Source organism: Strongylocentrotus purpuratus, unplaced genomic scaffold (assembly GCF_000002235.5).
Source record: "Strongylocentrotus purpuratus isolate Spur 01 unplaced genomic scaffold, Spur_5.0 spur5_contig_843, whole genome shotgun sequence".
Lineage (NCBI taxonomy): Eukaryota > Metazoa > Echinodermata > Echinoidea > Camarodonta > Strongylocentrotidae > Strongylocentrotus > Strongylocentrotus purpuratus.
Genome location: NW_022145550.1, coordinates 28,305 through 49,181, shown reverse-complemented (window position 1 = coordinate 49,181; position 20,877 = coordinate 28,305). Strand labels below are relative to the sequence as shown.

General features: G+C 36.5%; 1 protein-coding gene across 1 annotated transcript in view; it reads right to left on the bottom strand.

Annotated features, from left to right (window-relative positions):
• The window catches only part of LOC578838 (receptor-type tyrosine-protein phosphatase kappa), a 32,795-nt gene extending 19,959 nt beyond the window's left edge, over positions 1 to 12,836 (bottom strand). Inside the window, exons 1-8 of the mRNA XM_030990140.1 lie at positions 12,509 to 12,836; positions 8,008 to 8,328; positions 6,303 to 6,590; positions 5,282 to 5,419; positions 4,121 to 4,276; positions 3,067 to 3,204; positions 1,862 to 1,897; positions 452 to 739 (exon numbers count right to left, since the gene is read on the bottom strand). Coding sequence (XP_030846000.1) covers positions 452 to 739; positions 1,862 to 1,897; positions 3,067 to 3,204; positions 4,121 to 4,276; positions 5,282 to 5,419; positions 6,303 to 6,590; positions 8,008 to 8,328; positions 12,509 to 12,608 — 1,465 coding nt within the window. The 5' untranslated portion in view covers positions 12,609 to 12,836. The remainder of the gene's footprint in view (positions 1 to 451; positions 740 to 1,861; positions 1,898 to 3,066; positions 3,205 to 4,120; positions 4,277 to 5,281; positions 5,420 to 6,302; positions 6,591 to 8,007; positions 8,329 to 12,508) is intronic.
• Between the last annotated feature and the right edge of the window lie 8,041 nt (positions 12,837 to 20,877).

The following is a 20,877-nucleotide window of genomic DNA, read 5'->3' as shown; positions in this document are numbered from 1 at the left end:
CAGCTCACAGCAAGCTTATACAGAGTTTAATATCTGACCTCTGAAACCAGTATTGGAATTGACCCATTGCGCTTAGAGACTTCGGTGGTAAGCGCTTTATAAGTAACGTTTTTATTATTATTATTATTATTATACTGCAACCAGCTGGTCCCTGTGTTTAGTCTATGGGAAAGAGAGAATCCAGTTCATCCTACACAAGCATCATCATTTGTAGTAATGAGTTCTGGTAATGAGGTACATAACTAAAATCAGTGAATTAAACAAAACTTCCTTTAATTATTATATTTCTTTTATTTATAAAGGTGTCTGTCTGCCAATGACAGTATCATGAGGAACATGCATATAATGATGGTGCATGGGGGGGGGGGGATTCCCTGAAGAAAAAATTGTATTTGATCATTAAAACATAGTAATGTGTTTGTATATTACAAAACTACATCCATCAACTTACTAAATTCCCCATCGGTAGTCATATTGTCACTAAAGAAGATGTTCACATCAGAGAGAGAGCAGACAAATATTTCTCCAACTTTCACATCACGCACGAGAAATAGAAACTTTGCAATTGGGGGGACTCCATTTCCATTTTTTATTATGTTTTCTTGTGTATAATTTCCGATGCCGAATTTCCTGTAGAGATTGACCACTGGAGCCGTGGAGATGAGATTTCCACCTTCCAGGCAACAGATGAAATTGGTGAGCTGTCCCTTGTTGGTCTTTTCATAACTAACCGTGAAAGCTACCAAATGAAAATGAAAGATAATTAAACTGACGCAGCTATGCAAGATAATGTTTTCAGGATACAGGATATGTTTTCTTAATACCTCCCCAGCAGGTTCATGTTTATCACTACATGCAGACTGCCAATTTAATAAATTATACAGTTAGACTAATACTTATGACCTACTATTAGCAGTTCCAGTCCAAGGCAGATTGTAGTTATGTCTACATTTTCAAACCTTGCAACATTTAATACGTCATATTTGTTTTTTAAAGTGAGACATATTAATTGTATCTTGTTTTCCTCTAAAATTAACAGATGGTAATTTTCACTTGGAATTAAATTGCTTCTGTTTATTTGCAATAAATTTACAATGTATGCAAGTTTCATTGAATGAATATAAACTTTACTATATGGTTTGAACACAAACTGGTAATTGATCATGATGGCAGACTTAATTGTGCATAGAGGGGGGTATTTAATAAAAAAAGAAGCTCTGCTCAAGCTTTGTTCATTCTTTTTCCAACACAGTATGTTCATTTGTTTACATATATAAGAGTATTAAATAACTTGAAATTCAGGATTTGACAATGTTTTGAATAGTGTGTCATGAATTAGTAAAGATCACTACCCTAAATTCATGTTTACCATAACAGTTAACACATGTAAATCAGTAATAATAACTGTATTTTTTACTGAGAACAAGAAGGGCACAAGATGTTTGTCTCAGCCAACAACATCCCTCTTGCATATTTGTTAGTGAGTATCTGATTAACTGAAAACGTGGCATGTGATACTCAACAATTTGATATACACGCACAGGCCTTTTTTATATGATATATAACATGTATAAAAGTGAATTAGACTGCACACATGTGTATCTTTCCTTCGCGTACCCATTGTTTGCATCGTCTAATATCTGCACACATCTGACGCAAAGGCAGCCTAGATAAAATTGAGAGGCCTAGAGTCCAAATGACAGCAAATACCCTTTACTTTATTTATCAAGTATTGCAATGCGTCTCGTTGTTCAATATAAATAATACATGAACCAACAAATTCAGAATTTGTTGGTTCGTATATTTTGTTATTTTAAAGTGCGAGCATGCAATATTTATATAATATTGCAATTATACTTACGCTCACAATTAGGCCCATATCTGCCAATCATGCATTCTGAAATATAAAAATAATTGAAATAAATTATCTGCAACCAAGCAGAAGACATTAGGTGAGAGAATAGATTTACTTCATACTACACAAAAACAATCTGAACATTTATCATAAATCATTACAATGCCATGGACACTGGGAGTTGAAATCCTTCCACTACACATGTAGTGTCTTTTAAGAGGAGTAATATAAGTCGTAGTGACTAACTCATCTTAAAAGACACTACAGCTGAAAATTCCCATTTTTATGTTCAGAAAAAATACTTGTAACACTGACTGGATCAGTACATCTGTATCAAATCACCCCTATAACTCACAACTTGCAATCCTTTAGATAATTGTATTTAATATATAGCACAATTTATTTGTTCCAATCATTGGTTGAAACTATGTTGTTATTACTTCAATGTCTATCTAATGTCTTAATTTTCTCCCTCTTCTTCTATTTCAAGCTGTATCTCGTCTGTCCTTTTCATTTCCCTATCTTTACCATTTACTTGTTGATTTTGTGTGCAATCTATATTACTGTGCATATTACTATATTTTATCGAATCAATTTTCAATGTAATATATTTCTAAAATCTTTTGCAATTCAATTTGTTTCAGCCTCTAGCTGCTATTTTGAATGTATGTGTTTTAATCGATAAACCAGTTCAAATCAAATCAAAGTAGTGACAAGGACCAAAATACACTCATAGGTGTAAACATTGCATATACATGTACACCAGACAACAAAACTAGCAATATTATAATCAATACTTGAAGATAAAGTTGAGTTCTGGTCATGCGATTGCATTGTAAAAGAAACGATGTGGAATCGATCAGAAAAAGTGGATTATTTGGCATATTAGTATCGGTGTGCACTACAAGGTTCGGGAATCATCAAAATGATAAGAACTTTGGCCCAGTCTTGGTAAAAGTAACAAGCACTGTACACAGAAAGATGTATATGGAACTACACAAACATATGTGGTGTAAAAATGTGGTCCTCATATTAAGAATATGAAGTCATTTGAAGAGTCATGCTTTGCAGGGAACATTTTTTCTCTGATTTTCTTCGATATATCCACACTTGCATAATAACAATGAAAACAGTCACCAATTATTTTTCACCTCTACACAGAACTCAACCTTCTCTTTAAGTTGGCAACACTGATAGATTGTTAGACTGACCTTGGCAGTTGGTCCCTGTCCATCCTGGTTCACATTCAGTAGAGCTTCCTGTACAGACTCCAGTAAATCCATCACACTCTTCTGATACACAGTGACATTTCTCCGTACAACTGGCTCCAAACTCACCTTGATCACATTCTAATTAGTGTTTGTTATAAGAGAAAACAATTTTTTAAGAACCACATTAAAGTACACCCCTGCTGTATTGTCACATTCTTGTTGTTTAGAGATAAATATCTGTTGTGCAGTTTTGTAGATCATTATCAAGTACTTAGCTGTGGACCAATATGTCAAAATGTGTACATAGGGCTCATATACAGACTAAAAAACATTTAATCTTCTAAAAAAATTAGTGTAAAGCTGTGTTGTATATATCTATCAAAATAGAAGGTGGTACAAATAGAATGTAATTGAACAGGGCTGTGGATTTTCCAAAGCAAGGCTTAACATATAAACATAAAACATACAGTTGTTTATACCAATATCATACATAGTTCAATGAGATAATATATTGAAGGTAATTAACATTTTAGGAATATTAGTTACATAGATATAATTTAGATATAGGTGTTTTATTGTAATTTACTTTTATCCTATGAAAACAATGTGGTAATTAACATGGAGTACATTGATGACCGAGGGCGGTAGACTAGAGTCAGTGAGAGAGAGAGAGAGAGGGAGAGAGAGAGGGAGGGAGGGAGAGAAAGAAAGAAAGAGAGAGAGAGAGGGATAGAGAGAGACAAAAGGTGGGGGAAGAGAGAGGTGACATGCTTTTGATAGGTAAGAAAGTTCTGGGAAGGAAGTAAAGAGGGAAGATAGGGAAAGCGAAAGAAAGAAAGGAAGAATAAATCGAAAAGGTATTTAAAGAGGACAGCAGAGTAGTCCACCTTGACAGGTAATGATTAGAGTCATAGAAAAAAGAGCTATAAATAGTTACAAATTCATATTTGATGTTTGTGTGCTAATTCCCATTTGTGCCAAATGAGTGAAGATTCAATGTTCCATGACAATAACCCAATTGACAGTATTTCACTTCCTTCTATTGGTTACATACCTGTAGTACAGTCCAATCCTTTGTATCCTGGTGTACATGAACATCCATAGGGATCGGGCACACAAACCTGAAGTCCACTACATGCTGTGATATCATCTGAAAGCTCGTAGTCGCATCTGTACTCGCAATTACGACCATAGCGATTTCCACCGCATGCTACATGTAGGCAACAGATAAAGAAGATAGATATTAATAACTTGTAATCTATTAATACACTAAAATGTTATAACAACATACCACTACTGCTACTACTACTGATACTAAATAATGATGACTGCTAAATAATGCTGAGCTCCATATTCATTACCCAAAATGCTCAAGGCGCTGGGAGAGTACATGAAAAATACAATTTAATGTAAATTGGAATATATGAACAACACCATCAAGAGCAGAAAGTATACTTTCCCCAATAATTACAGTTCTACAGGCACAATTTTGAATTTGGACCAATTTGTTTTTGTTGATCCTACCTATAATCTTCCTTTATATTGCACAGAAGCACACACAATTGTGAGTTAGATTTATGATTAGATTAGTAGGATTCTGTTACCATTATGATATGGTTAAGGATGATCAGACGAATAATACTTAATCAATATGTTTTAAAAATTATAATATTCTTTAAATTGTATATTACATACCACAATATGATATATGATATAAGCCTGATGGGATCTAGAGACAGTGGGTCACAATATATAAGAAGATGGGACCAATGACAAAAGCCTGCAGAGCTCGACACTAACAGGTGCCTCGGATAAATGGATCCCCAAAAAGTCTGGACCCGCCAAATGTGTAAATTTGTAAACTAGGGCTCCTGCATACAGACTGTAAAAAATGCATTCTGGAACACCGCCATCCCAGGTCTAACTGCATCACACTTTTTTGAACAAAACATCCCGGACCATCCCGGATCACCCCAGACCATGGTCCGGGATGGTCCGGAGTGGTCCGTGCTCGTCCGTGCTGGTCCGGCTTTATATGGGACTGGGGCTTAAGCTGTATAGAGGCTACTTAGTTTCCTTACACTTTGTTTGATTACTAGCTGGTACATGTAATTTTTACTTTGGTTGTCCTGTACCCCAGGCTATTACAAGCCCTGTTGATATGACAGGTAAATGAAAAGTAAATTCTATGAAAGGTCTCTGGATATACTCTTACCCATTTCACATCCATCTCCCTGGAATCCTGGAGGACAGATGCATATCCCTGTTTGATCATGACAGATTCCTCCATTGTAACATGATGGACATATCTGGGTACATCCATTAGATTCATCATAGCGACCAGCAGGACACGCTGAAAAATATGATAACAATATTAGAATGGTTACCTCTTGTATCCATGTGTGATATTCTGACTAACTGTACAAATGCATAAAAGATATGGAGGTGCCATATTATAGTGAATATATGTCACTTCGGTTCGAGGTCTGCCATGGCACCAATGTCTTTTGGCAAGACATTAATATGCATTTGCCACACTTGACCCAGATGAGGTAAATGGGTACCTGGCAGGAATTGATACTTAATTGAAAGGCAAGTGTGCCATAATGGCAGCTATGCTAAAGCTGGGTTAATAATTGTGGAAGGCCAGGAGTATCAAATTTGACAGACATGAGCGCTAGAAGAACCTACTATTATTATTATTATTATTACATTTCAGGAATAGCTATGATGATTTATCAATAACACAAGTCCTTATCCACTTCAGATGAAAATTTAGAAGACATAATTCAGGTACTTGAAGCTAACTAGACATAAAACCTGTACACCCAAGAAGCTCATCCTACCTCATTGGTATACCTTTCTTAATGATAACATATACTGTACTTCTCATGGGGTCTGACCTAGGTTACTGCAGGCATGGTAATGAATGGATTAAGAATGGGGATATTACAGTAAAGGGTATTATTTCAAGGTATGATACTTCTCTCTCTCTCTCTCTCTCTCTCTCTCTGAAAATATATATCTTTCATTTTTCTTAAATGATTTTAAAATGAAGTTATCATAATACTTCAAAATTCTCCCTCTTCTCATATATCTCAATCCCTTTCTATCTTTCTGCCTGTCTGTCTATTCATCTTTATATTTATCTAATTAATCTATCAAAAAACCATGACAATATTCATAATTCTAATCATCTAAATATCTTCTTTATTATGTTCTCACATGTGACCTACCTCTCACAATTAATCGGAGTAGTCCAGCTCTTGCTTGTCCCCTCCCATTCATCAAATGAAGCTCATAAACACCACCATGTGAGGTGTCTACCTCTCCTATGATTGTGTAGACAGTCAATCCCTCAAAGATCGTGCGGTAAGAGATAGTTACAGAAGAGTCAGTTGTACCATTAAACCTCCAGTTCTTTTCCGTCTCACTAGGAGTAAGCTCAGTAAAATCAACTGTAACATTCACATCCCCCTTGTTGACAGTCTTTGAAAACCTGCCACTTGTAGGCTCAAACTTAGCTGAAAAAACAAATAAATGAATAATAAGTTTGTGGATTGTTTAAGTACACCATATATTCACAACGTCAAAAGAAAATCAAATTTATAATTACTTTTAGACTTCACTTCAACACCACAAGGCTTCCATATCATTCTGTATAAATGTAGTGAATGTGCAAATATTCCATTTAATTAAGAAGAATAAAGTTAGTGTTTTAGTCCAAATAGTCCACTAAACTTATTTTTAAACACAAATTGAACACTATTTATACTTATTTGCTGGATTAAAAAGTCTTGGGCATCAATGTCCTTCTCAATAATGCTAAATATATTACTCATTGCGGATGTAGTATGGAAAATAATATCGCTAGTGATATTCTCTTCCCTCGAGGTTTTGGTTGCAGAGCAGGTGATTTCTGGAAATGTTGCAAATGCCTCTCAAATCACTATGAGAACATAAGTTAAAAAACTGCACATTTTTGTTTGTTCATAAATATATACATGAATAAGTTATTAATATCTGAAGAGGGATAGCTAGTAAATAGGAAGCCTTTCATGATCATCATTTACCCTCATATACTCAAATGCAAAATAAATAATCAAAATACATTTAAATTCACATGTTTTTCATTCATGCTTGCAAATCCTATAGTTTATAGACTGAATTGCTTGTTTGGTTCATGAGTCATGCCATTTAAGGCTTTGATTTGGATAAAAATTCAAATAAAACAGATCAATCATATCGTCCCTATTTTCACGAAGTGACGGTAGTGAGGAAAATCGTCACGCAAAGTGAATGCAATTTTTTTTCACTACCGTCACTTCGTGAAAACAGCGACGATATATTAGTAGATAATGAACAAAAATATAAAAACAATTCAGAAAATAAATGTTACTGTTTGTCTTTAACAAAAACTATAATCATTCTCCATTTTCTGGCTGACAAAAAATATACATGACTCCACGACAACATTAAAAAAGGTGTCAAACTCACAAAATGTGCTGTGAAATTATCAGGTGCTAGCTGTGCAATTTCTAGTTGGGGGGGGGGGGTTATATCTCACCAACGAATACTTCTTTTTTCTAATGCTATAGTTCTGTTTATTCCCAATATTATTCTCATATGATAAATTTGTTGTTATCTCTACTCATTTTGGACCATGAAACATTTTAACTCCTTAATTATTTTGCTATGGTACAAATTTGGAATTTATATGGATGTGTTTAGAACATACAGTGTATGTAGATGGTCTAACCTAATATGTCTGTGCTTTACTACAGGTCTCTTAAGTATTTTTAAAAAAAACATATGAATGGTTTAGATTTGTGCTATGAAATGTAACATTTAGTGAGACAGGGAAATGTACATATGGTTATATTTGTTTGTTTGTATTTAACATCTACTCTTCAGAGAAATATAACAAATCATACCACTTACCATCAGATCTCAAGAAGAGTGTCGGTACAACAGAGCGTTCTCCATCCAGGGATGCAGCACAGTAGAAGGCACCGTACGACCTGTGATTGGTTGTGTCTAGATCTATTCTGTAGGCTTGAACTGGTGGATTACCAGCAGTGAAGGGGATACTGAGCGGTGGATCATCATTAGCTGGGTCATTTATATCATTGAATACATAGGCATACCTCCCTCTAGACACAGCAGCATTCAAAGAAGGAGAACTCCTGTAGCACTCAAAGAAAGGGTTATCAGTCTCTGTGCTTGTATATCCTCTACTAGTGGTATATATGTAGGTTTGTCCTGAGTGAGAGGGAAAAAAACCGAAAGTGGGTCGGTTGGTTCTATTTCGTTGATAAAATGTACATAGATCTACACATAAACAAATTTCAAAATAATTCATTTAAAAGATGGCTGGAATGCTAATGGCTTTTTTGCTGACCTCACAAAAAAACCAAAAAAAAAGTAATAACAAATATCCAATCCCTCTTCCCAGCCCTCATCTTCATGTTACACTATTGGGAATCTTATCCCCCATCCTCCTATCATTATCTGTTCTGATATACCCCAAAAGAATCAAAATCTTTTAGGCAATCATTTAGGCTATTTTGAAATAAAGTGAGAGTGTCAGGTCTATGATTGGTAATATTGATGAGTGATGAAAGAAAGTTCATTAACAATAATAAGAGTTTGGCAAGTTATCTAGGTGTATTAATGCATTAAATTTCCAATTCGTCCTTGGATATTGTAGAACCATTAACTTCTGTGACCTGAAATTTATTTGAAATGTGAATGAGGGCTATTTCCACAGCCAATTTTTTTTCTTCTGTGAATGGCATAATTATTAAACAGATATATACCATCAGATAATCAAGGTAGGAATGTAAGGCACATACAACTTATGATGTGTCCATGTCTGATAATGAATTTACACATGAATCAGTATCAAGATACATGTACATCATTCTTCGAAAAGATATAAAGTACATTAATGCAAAAAAACATTAGAGATGCAAAGAATCTCTTTCCTGTTTCTGTTAATGATTCTTTTAGTTTCTCTTAAGTACCCCCAAGTCATAAACTCTCTTTGTTACAACCCTCTCCTTGTCGTATCTCCTATTACCTCTTGCATCTTCTTAATAATAAGCAATTTTCTAATGTAATTTTGATATAAAAGCTAGCATAAAAAGTACAGATTCATAACTGTACAAGTGATATATTAGATCAGAGCCCCTGCCCCTATTTTCGCCATTATTTAAGGTTAATGATCATATTCTACATAGAACCTATGTGCTCATGCAGACACAAGAGACAGAATTAATGACCACATTATGTGTGGAGGCTAGAATTAATTTGTTGTGATGTTTGACCACACAAAAAAAAACCTATTAAGGAGTGCAAACATGGAGGAGTAAAATTGAACAAATATTTTGCTGTAACCATTTTGCACAGACAGTTGCTCATGAAGGACGTTTCAATGACAAAGTGGAAACCATATAATTATGTCACTTCTAAATTTAGGATTGTCATCTAAATTTCCCTCCCCCCCCCCCCCCCCCCTCTCTCTCTCTCTCTCTCTCTCTCTCTCTCTCTATCCCTCTCTTTCTCTCTCTCTCACTCTCTCTCTCTCTCTTTCTCTCTCTCTCCACTCTACCTCTCTCTATCTCTCTTACTGTCTCTCTCCTCTTTTCTACCCCCCTTGCTCTCTCTCTCTCTCTCTCTCTCTCTCTCTCTCTCATTTTCTGTCTCATAGTCACTCTCTAGATTCTTCATATTTTCTAACAAATATGGAGCACTTTTCCTTAAAAAAATACTGTTGACAGGCCATTTAGAGCCATTTACAAATGTACATCATTTACACCCTTATGTAGGCAACCTACATTGCACAACCTGTCAATGAAACAATAATGCCTTTCTAATGTCTATGAAATAAATGAACAAAGGCCTCAGAAATCAAAAATTCTGTAGTTTCTGCTATATATTCAAGGCTACCTATAATGTACATGCAGCCTATAACACATCAGAATCAGATTTTACTCAAAATGTTACTGGTTTCTTTTTCGTATTTCTCTGAATTTATTAAAGTCAACTTGATGCCTGGGTGGACTTTCCCTTTATGATGTAAATGTACTTTAGATAAAACAAGGAACTAATGTTCTATTTTTAGAAATACATGTAGTTACTTCCACCATTCTTTGAAATGTGGTGGATAAACCAGAGAAGGTTATTTAAAAGTACATAGAACACTTTCTTTCTTTTGATTTTACTTTGAACTTCAGCACTGTAATACTTTTATACATTCAAAATTAGGCATTAGTCATTAAGACATAAACATTTGAAATCAATAGCCAGATACCCATTTGTTCAAATAGATTCAATACCCTTTTCCAACTGTTTCAAATTACAAAACAACTAATTTCATTTTAAACTGTTATTCACTTTCTGAAATCATCTTCTTTCCAAAAACATGAGCACAAGCATTAATTTTTATGAGTAAAAATTTTCCTACCAGTATAAACCCAATTTTACTATTTAAAGACTGTCAAAACTACTGGGCCAGAAGGGATTAGACCACACAGTGAGGTTGCTGACAGGTGGCTATCTCATTAACTCAGCTCTCAACTAACATAAGAAAAAGAGGATCATGGGGGACCAACAGGCACTGATTAGGGAAGTTTTCTATATATAGAGGGAGCAAGTAGCTACAAGTAGGACAGTGGGGCTTTAACAATATACATGCTCCAGATGCGTGCCATCAGGCAATAATTTTCATTCAAAGCAAAACACATCCTATTCAAATTCATTTCATTACAACCACTCGTGCATGTGACTTGTCATTTCAATTAGAGTTTTTGTTCTCCCTTTCATTACTGTTCAAACAATATTACTGATAATGGTGTCTCTAAAACAGCAAAACAGCAGCAAATTCATGCTGTCAGCTTTATAGTCTATGCAATTATCCAGGAAGAAAAAAGGTAAAAGGTAAAGGTATTAATGAATAATGTTCTACACTATGACATTTCAATGCAACATCTATACCTACATGTACATGTACGCTAGTCTGGTATTCAGTTACCTCTTATAATAACAACCCATACGCCATAGTGCATTAACCTAGGTATCTGTTTCAAGAAATGTTGGCTCTCTGACAAAAATTCTCCAAGCTGTGCATACTCATTGTTTTTCATTGCCTTGCATGCCAATGATGATCAGCAAGGCTCAGTTTTAATGGATCATATATCTGTTCTGTTTCGGGGAGCTTGATGAGTTTTAATCGGTCGTTTCCGTTATTTACAAGTGGTCGTTTCTATTTACCAATGATAACCTTTTAGTATTTGTATTGAACACATTGAATTTTATTCATTACAAGACAAGGTTTAGAAGAAAAATCTTCTTTTTAATCAATTGCTTATACTACACATGTACGTATGATCATAGATTTTAAATTCAATTTTTCTGTTCAATTCAATTATATTTCTGTTTCCAACAAAACATTACAAATCAATTATGATCATTTAAATGTACAACAATTAAGGAATACATATTGGAGACAGAGGGGTCCACTAAAAAGCAATGCTGGTACAATCATGGACCCCTCAAAATTTGATAGTTAGGAATTAATAGTGAGTAATTAAATTACCAAAATTTGTAACTACACAAGGAACTAGAAATATAAAAAGGGGGATATGCCAACAGAGACAAGAACAGGACAAGAGGGAACTTTGACATGAAAAAGATATAACACGGTCAACTAGACAATGCCAAAAAAGAAGTGACATAAAATATTACAAAAGGATGAGATGCATGGGGGATTGAGAAGAAGATGAGGAATGAGATTGGTGCATTAGAAAGGAGTCTAAAGAGATATGCATGAGAGGGCACAATACAATATATATCAAATTACATTTTGAGTCAGCGAGTAGAGAATGACCTTGTTTAAAAAAAACTAAAAAAAGTTTTAAGAAAAGAAAGATCACTGCACAGGACTGTTCTTTACATCCTTTTATTCATAACTATTCTACACCCCCCCCCCCTCCCTCATCTGACAAGACCTTTCAATGCCTTGTTGAGGCACTAAGGGGTTGTCGGGGGGGGGGGGTCTCATTTTTAAACAGTTGGCACCGCCCCCCCCCCCCTCCCTCTAATTTAAATGGCCTAGCACAAGTATAGAGCTAGTAGGAATTAGCCTTTAATTTCACAAACCACTCTAGACAAATCACATTTATTTGGCAGACAGAAAGAAATCAACATAAACCATAAAGAAAGAAAGAGAAAGCTTAGGAAGTAAGTAAGAAAAGAAAGAAAGAAAGAAAGAAAGAAAGAGAGTAAGAAAGAAAGAGAGAAAGCTAGAAAGTAAGAGAGAAAGAAAGAATGCTAAAAAGTAAGTAAGAAAGAAAGAAAGCTAGAAAGAAAGAAAGCTAGAGAGTATAGGGAAAAAGAAAGGATGAAAGAATGGAACCTCAAAACATGCAAGGCAGCTTACCATGAACGAAGCACGATGCCAGTAGATGAGCAAACCATATCACCCGCATCCCTACCCGTGACCAAGCAACGGAAGGCTCCCCGGACTTTCGGCTAGTCATCACTTCAACCAATGGGCCTAACACCTTTTCTAACAACGCGCAAGAGAATCACACACAAACATCCAACACAGGTTTAATTTCCGCCGAGATTAATCCGAATAATGAATCGTTTTCAAAAATTACAGCAATATAAACACTCACAATGACGTAGAAACCAAACTCAGTTTCTACTCATTTGTTTGTTGAACTGTCAGGCATTACGTGAACAATACTGGTAGAGAAATATTTGGAAACAATATTTCACTCTGCAAATTGAACAGCATTACAATGACCAGCTCACGCACACACAATGTACACAAACCCATTCATGCACAACCTACAGCTTCGCATTGTCCGCGAGCGGAAGATTGTGCGCTCCGCACTTTTGCTCAATACCACAATCTCCTGATCAGAAATAACAATATTGTGAAACTGAAACCCATGTCATCTAAAATCGGCGATAAGCTAAACAAGGGGAAATGCAAAGTTGATCATCCTTCCTTGGGTATTCTTATGTCAATTTAATCCACCAAGTCTTTTAAAAAAGTGTAAAACTAGATTGCATCTCCTTGGTAAGATGCCTATATTTGAAGACTATATACCTTGCCTGATACGTACCACGTGCATGAATGAAAAGCAATAAGACATCAAAAGGTGTGAGCAGGGGAAACCCCCTACGCTGGGAGGGTGATCGATGACGTCATGATGATAAGCGCAGATCGTGCATGCATACGCGTACCCTAAATAACAGGGGGGGGGGGGGCCTCCAGGGTATCTTTATTTTGTACGAATTCTTCTAAATTTCGTTGTTCAAAGATAACATTGGTAACGACTGTGTTTTTAAATGAGATTATGAATTAGGATTAGATCAGGATTAGATCAGGATAGGCCCATATTGTTGGATCCAGAAACGTAGTTAAAAATTTGACGAATTTAGTCAAATGTCGCTGGAGCGAGTTCCATAAAACCCTATAGACTCCTATTCTACTCGCTCATGTAAACACGACTCTGGGTAAATCACATTTAACAAAGGAATACTAAGACCCCAGACTAATTACCTTTGTTAAATCCAGTTTCGAACAAAAGTGTAACCCAACGTGTGGTTTAAAATTTTATTAGGGTACGGGCCTCGATCACAGCCATTAAACCTACATAGCAAAACAAATGACATTAATACACCTATCACACCAACGAGATAGACGACAGAAAATTACCCCCAAATTCGCTCGGTCTGGGGTCGGTTTGGAAATAGTATGGCGGTTTGACTGCGGTAGCACTAAGTTGATTCCAAAAGGAGCTCTTTTGAAAAATATAGGTTATTTATCATCTTAGAATAAAATAAGAATGTGATATTTATTATTTATTGCTACTTTTATCAAGTCATACCATTATTTAAATCTTGAATTCAATAATACACGTATTACACACTTTATTTTTTTTTATAGTTAACGACTATTTACTCTCAAGAGTATGAAGGGCGTTTCTTTAACATGTGCTTTATGAAAATTATTTTATTATCGTCAGTATTATTAAACCGTAACTACAATTTAAACCTGTTTCCTTCGCTACCAGCCCATGATGCAAGGTTAGCTCTTAGTAGAAAATATGTCCAGGAAATGATTTAGGGGGATGGTTGTTATGGTTTCCTTGTTTCATGCAATTTATATGACTTGTGGTTTTATCATAGATCGAACAAAACCGCTGAAATCACCTTTTATTCTCAAGTGCGGATAAATCATTGTAGCCTAATTGTCGCTGTTATGGTATGCTATAAACGATTTTTGAGAAAAAATATCAGCGTGGTCCAATAAAGCCTTTCAATACTTTGTTCAATATTACTGTAGCTCCATTGGCGCATAATGGCAACGGTAATTGACGTATGGAAACACAGTACTAGCTCATCGCAAAAGAAAACGTAATTTTCTCTCACAACGAAGGCATGGGTTATGAGTTGCAAAAACATTTCCAGTATGGGGCTTATAATTTCAACTATTATACTCAAGGGCAATTTCTATACCCTATTTTAGTGCCTATGATAATTTGATTTGATTTGATTTGATTTATTTCTATATCATATTTCAAGCATACATATTTTAAACATATATAATGTCCATCAGTTTGATATAATTTACGTTTCAAAGTACAATACATGATACTCATACTTTATAGAACATAGACAATATATAGGAGAACATTACTCACTTTACAATTAACATGATGAGGGATACAGCGTGAAGCTTGAAATGCTTGCAGCCCTCGATTAAACTAAACTATTATTAATTAAACTAAACTAAACTAAACTAACATCCTATAGTACAAATGAAACATATTCGAGAGAGAGAGAGAGATCAATGCTAATGATAACAATAATGATGATAATGATAATAATGATAATCCGCTGTAATACCGGTTTCTTTTATGGCACATTTCCATTAGCTAAATAAAGTAGTTACAGTATTATGATTACCCCGGTCTTTGGATTCAATCAATATTCTGCACATTGTAGTGCACATTGTCTACTCCACAATGACTACAGAAATCATATTTGGGAAGATTTTATTGGTGGATTTCATATGTTTCCAAACATGATGGACAAGGGCAGGGAACTTGCTAACGATTGATTTCTCGAAAGTATTTGCGATTGTGTTGTTGCATCATAATCGTATCCACGCTACTTGCAAAAAAAGCAAAAATGTGCAATACTTCGTCCTGTTGTCTATCATCAGATTATGCTTAATGATACTGAGATTTCGTGTATCAACACAATTCATGACAATGAAATATTTTAGAATGAGGTGCAACTAACAAAACTTCAAAACCAAGACAAAATCAATAAAATCGGAGTTCTTTTGATATTACTCATAGTTCCGTTTGCGAGAAAAGGAAATAGTGGCTTTGATATCAAACATATTTTGGAGAATAACTCAAGGCCATTATCGTCAATTTCTCTTTCAATGTCGGTTTAACAAAGCACTTATTAAACAAGTTAATTCGGACACCTTTGGAAAATGAAATATCTGTTTACAATTTGCTCGTATTAATTACTTTAAAAAATAAATCGTCCTTCAAAACTATTGGTGCGTCAAAAGAATGCGTATTAAGAATGGAGTGATTCAGAAGATGATCAGTGCAGCGGAACAAAATATCGGGGGCGATTATAGTGGTGTCAATGCATTCTAGTGGGTGATAGTAAATACCCTTCAAACAATAAGCTGAAAATTCAATGAAAAGAATTTTTAAGTGCATTCTCTATATTTTAGATTATGCTATAATCAGGGACATTTTTCCTTGTAAAAGAACATAAGCATGATCTATATAGTTAGGGCCATTAATTACAACGGCTGTTGACACGAGGCCTATATACTACAACCATGACTACTATTACTACTACTACTCCTCATATTACTACTACTACTACTACTACTACTACTACTACTACTACTACTACTAGTAGTAGTAGTAGTAGTTTACTACCGTACTCTTATTACTGCTGGTTCTCCGATTCTTACTGTTATAGACCTATCTCACAATGTTAGGTGCTTGTTCAAGATGATGTTGATGATGATGATGATGATGATGATGACGATGATGATGATGATGAATTCGATGATGATGATGATGATGGCAATGATGATGATGATGGCGATGATGGCGGTGATGGTAGTGGTGTTGGTACTGGTGGTGGTGTTAGTGTTGGTGATGCCTTGTGACGATGATGATGATGATGTTGATGATGGTGGTGGTGATGGTGGTGGTGGTGGTGATGGTGATACGTAAGTATTATGCATGTAGGCGAAATTATCGTATCTCACTGTAGTGTAATTGTGTGCGTAGTGGTATAGGCCTTCGTAAGAACAGATTCAGAAACATCGTAAATGGATAAAGGTTTAATGACCCTAGTATGAAGTAGTGATTACATGAATAAACCAGGGAATTCCCTCAGTATAATTCTAACGACTCCAATTATATACGTTCGAGTAATATGCACAACCGGAATTGTATTCATGCAGTTGGTTGCTACCGGAAGTAAATGGCTTTCTATTTCCTGTGTGTCTGTTTAGATTATCCATGCCCACTTCCTGAAACATTTGTAACGACAAGAGTGAGTGCTTGAGCCTCGTTCACATTGCATTGCCGGTGTCGGTTTTTAGAGATCAGAGAATAACGAGGGAACAGTTATATCTTATATTCGACCAGAATTGTCTGTCCTGAAAAGTCTCATTCTCAAAGTCGAAAAAAAAATGATTTTAATAAAATGCGTAGCGTAATTGAACTGAAGGAGAAAATGGTATTAGAGTTGAGCTTCACTGTCAAACGTCTTCTCGATTCTCCCTCGCAGCAGGGTACAATAGGAATGACGTTATTTATTTGGAAGAACAAGGGAAAACCCTTATAAAAGTACAGTATACAGCACAGTGTTAATCCTTCAATTTATCACCACTACCAAAAATGGTGCGAACGACTTTCAATGGGTCTACTTTGCTGCATAGATTATGTGACGCTGCCTCACTGTTGCCAATGGTTGGATAATATGTTACCTTTTTTCGTAAAGAGATTGTTAAAATATTTTTTATTCTTGATAGGTAAAGTTTGTGTGTTCCCAAAACTGTATTTATCAATTTAAACAGTAATAGAGATTGATCAATAATTTTGGTCTATCAAGAATAAACTATATTGTCATAATCACTTCATGAAATAGGAGAGAAAAAAGTAATCTCACTTTATCAAGTTTATTGGCAACAGTACCTGTATTAAAAAATAAAGAATACTACTATTAATAATAATAATAATGATAATGAACTTTTCCCTAAAAGGTAATTATCTTCTTTTTGTCAATCTTCATCTTTCTTGTTTCTTTCTTTCTTCTTTTCCTAGTCAGATAAATATGAAGTGAGTAGGTAGAACTTGAACTTCATTTCCCAAATTAAAAAATGTCTGACCCCCAGCCCAACCCCACCCCTTAACATACTCATAAGAAAGGATAAATCTGTCATGGAAGCAATGATCATGCTTTTTCCTGTTGTCATCGTTGATAAGCTTCGAATTTGGCAACAAATAATAAAAAACTGTATATTAAAATGAACAGACAGTAAAATTAAGAAGACAAGCCAACAGTTTCAATGCCGACATCATATCAATGCCAGATAATTCTTTTAGAAACAAGAATCAACTTTCAATATTTAATGACAACATTGTGGTTGTATGCATGAAGTAAAATAACTTCCGGACAAACCAATCAATGTCATACAATAAACCCCATCAAAATATGTTGTTCCTGTTACTGATATATTTCTATTTTGATTATGAGAGCGTGTATTTATTTGATTACTAAAAAAATAACCTTGGCAATGGATATCGGGTGATTAAGGCACTATACAAATATACTGATTGACAGACCGTGTAGCATTTAAAGCCAGCCGTGCAACCGCAAACCCAACGAGGCATGCATCAGAAAGTTAATAGTACTTTGCAGAGCAAATGAATATTATTTTGGTCTATGATAGTGCAATTCTGCATTGTTTTCGTCAAAGCGATGACTTAACAACTGGCATGCAATATTCTCTCTACACTTTTAATGTTTCCATTTCATCTTACATTGTCATGACAATAATGATAGCAACAGCATACCACATTTCTATATTTTGCCCTTTTTATGAAAAGAGGATAGTTGATGTAGACCTATACTATTCATGTTTTGGAGGAGATGAACAACTAGGGCATATGGGGTGCATTCACTAGGGGAAATAATCAAGCCATTCTGAATGGTCATTTGGCCATTGGTCAGAGCTCATTTGCAGGCGCGGATCCAGGGGGGGCCGAGCGGGCCTTGGCCCCCCCCCCCCCCGGCAAAAAAAAGAAAAAAAAAGAGAGAAGAAAGGAAAAGAAGGGAAAGGGAAAGAGGAGAGAAAGGGAAAGAAAGAAGAGGAAGAAGAAAAAAAGGGGGAAGAAGGAGATCGGGGGGGGGGCGAAAGAGCCTAGCCTCCCAGGCTGTTGCCCCCCCCCCAATCAAAAAAATAATAGAGAAGGAAGGAAAGGGAAAGAAAAAGGGAAAATAGGAGATACTGGCGTACTGATAGAGGGGGGGGGGGGCTTGGGGGAAATCAAATTCAAACGTGTTTTATTTCTAATTCCATAATTGTGGATTACAAATAATGCTGAAATTACATAATTTCCGACATGTTTCCTCACTTTTTAGTAAATTATACTTTTTTATGCGTTTGTTGGAAAATGACAAATTCCTAAATTTACAGCCAGGCAAGAATTATTGAGATTCCTACATGTCAAGGCCCGAGGAACGGCGGGAATCGAGAGCCTCGAGCCCCCCCCCCCCCACACTTTAACAAAGAAATATATTAAAGAAAAAAAGAAAAAAAAAGAGAGCAAGAAAGAAAGAATAGTTAACTGCCAGTGTTAACAAATAAAGAGGCATCAAAATATGATCATCAGACCGTGATTAAATGCCTAAAACCCCTAAGCTTCCGGGGGATCTACCCCCTGGATTCCACCTAGGGCCCTAAGGTGGGCCCTTCGAAGCTCATCTGACGGTTATTTAATGCCTAAAACCGCTGATTTTGGGGGGCTCCGCCCCCTGGATCCCACGCCAAATAGTGTCCTGCTACTGACACAAAATAATGAGGATTATAACGAAATGCTCATCTGACCGTAAATAAACGCCTAAAACCCCTGAGCTTCCGGGGCTCTGCCCCCTGGATTCCACCTTGGGCCCTAAGACGGGCCCTTCGATGCTCAGTTGACGGTAATTTAATGCCTAAAACCTCTGATTTTGGGGGGCTTTGTCCCCTTGACCCCACGCCTAAGTGTCCTGCCAGTGTGACAAAATAATAAGGATTATAAAAAATGCTCATCTGACCGTAATTAAACGCCTAAAAACCCCGAGCTTCCGGGGGCTCCACCGCCTCGACCCCACCAGGGGCCCTAAGGCGGGCCCCTGAATGCTTGTCTGACCGTAATTTATTGCCTTAAACGTCTGAGCTGGGGGGAAACTGAACTCAGACGAAGATTAAGCATCGAGAACGGTACAACGAATCGTCTTGTTTCTCTAATGATTTAAAGTAATGTAAAAGCTTCCGCGCTACGCGCGGGAGGGGGGGGGGGGGCTAACTGAATTTAGACGAGGATTATTTTCGAGAACGGTACAACGAATCGTCTTCTTTCTCTAATAGTTTAATGAAACGTCAAAGCTTCCGCGCTTCGCGCAGGAGGGGTTGGGGAGTTGGGACTACATGTAGACAAGAATTAAGGGTCGAGAACGGTACAACGAATCGTCTTCTTTTACTAATGATTTAATGAATCGTAAAAGCTTCCGCGCTTCGCGCGGGAGGGGCCGGGGGGGGGGGGGCGAAAATAAATTCAGACTAGGATTATTTTCGAGAACGGTACAACGAATTGTCTTCTTTCTCTAATGATTTAATGAATCGTAAAAGCTTCCGCGCTTCGCGCGAGAGGGGGAAAACTTAATTCAGACGAGGATTAAGAGTCGAGAAATGTACAACGAATCGTCTTGTTTCTCTAATGATTTAATGAAACGTAAAAGCTTCCGCCCTTTGCGCGGGAGGGGGTAACCTGTATTCAGACGAGGATTAAGAGTCGAGAACTGTACAACGAATCATCTTGTTTCTCTAATGATTTAATGAATCGTAAAAGCTTCCGCGCTACGCGCGGGAGGGGGGGGGGTAACTGAATTCAGACGAGGATTATTTTCGAGAACGGTACAACGATTCGTCTTCTTTCTCTAATAATTTAATGAAACGTCAAAGCTTCCGCGCTTCGCGCAAGAGGGGTTGGGGGTTGGGACTACATTTAGACAAGAATTAAGAGTCGAGAACGGTACAACGAATCGTCTTCTTTCACTAATGATTTAATGAATCGTAAAAGCTTCCGCGCTTCGCGCGGGAGGGGCCGGGGGGGGCGAAAATAAATTCAGACTAGGATTATTTTCGAGAACGGTACAACGAATTGTCTTCTTTCTCTAATGATTTAATGAATCGTAAAAGCTTCCGCGCTTCGCGCGAGAGGGGGAAAACTTAATTCAGACAGGGATTAAGAGTCGAGAAATGTACAACGAATCGTCTTGTTTCTCTAATGATTTAATGAAACGTAAAAGCTTCCGCCCTTTGCGCGGGAGGGGGTAACCTGTATTCAGACGAGGATTAAGAGTCGAGAACTGTACAACGAATCATCTTGTTTCTCTAATGATTTAATGAATCGTAAAAGCTTCCGCGCTATGCGCGGGAGGGGGGGGTAACTGAATTCAGACGAGGATTATTTT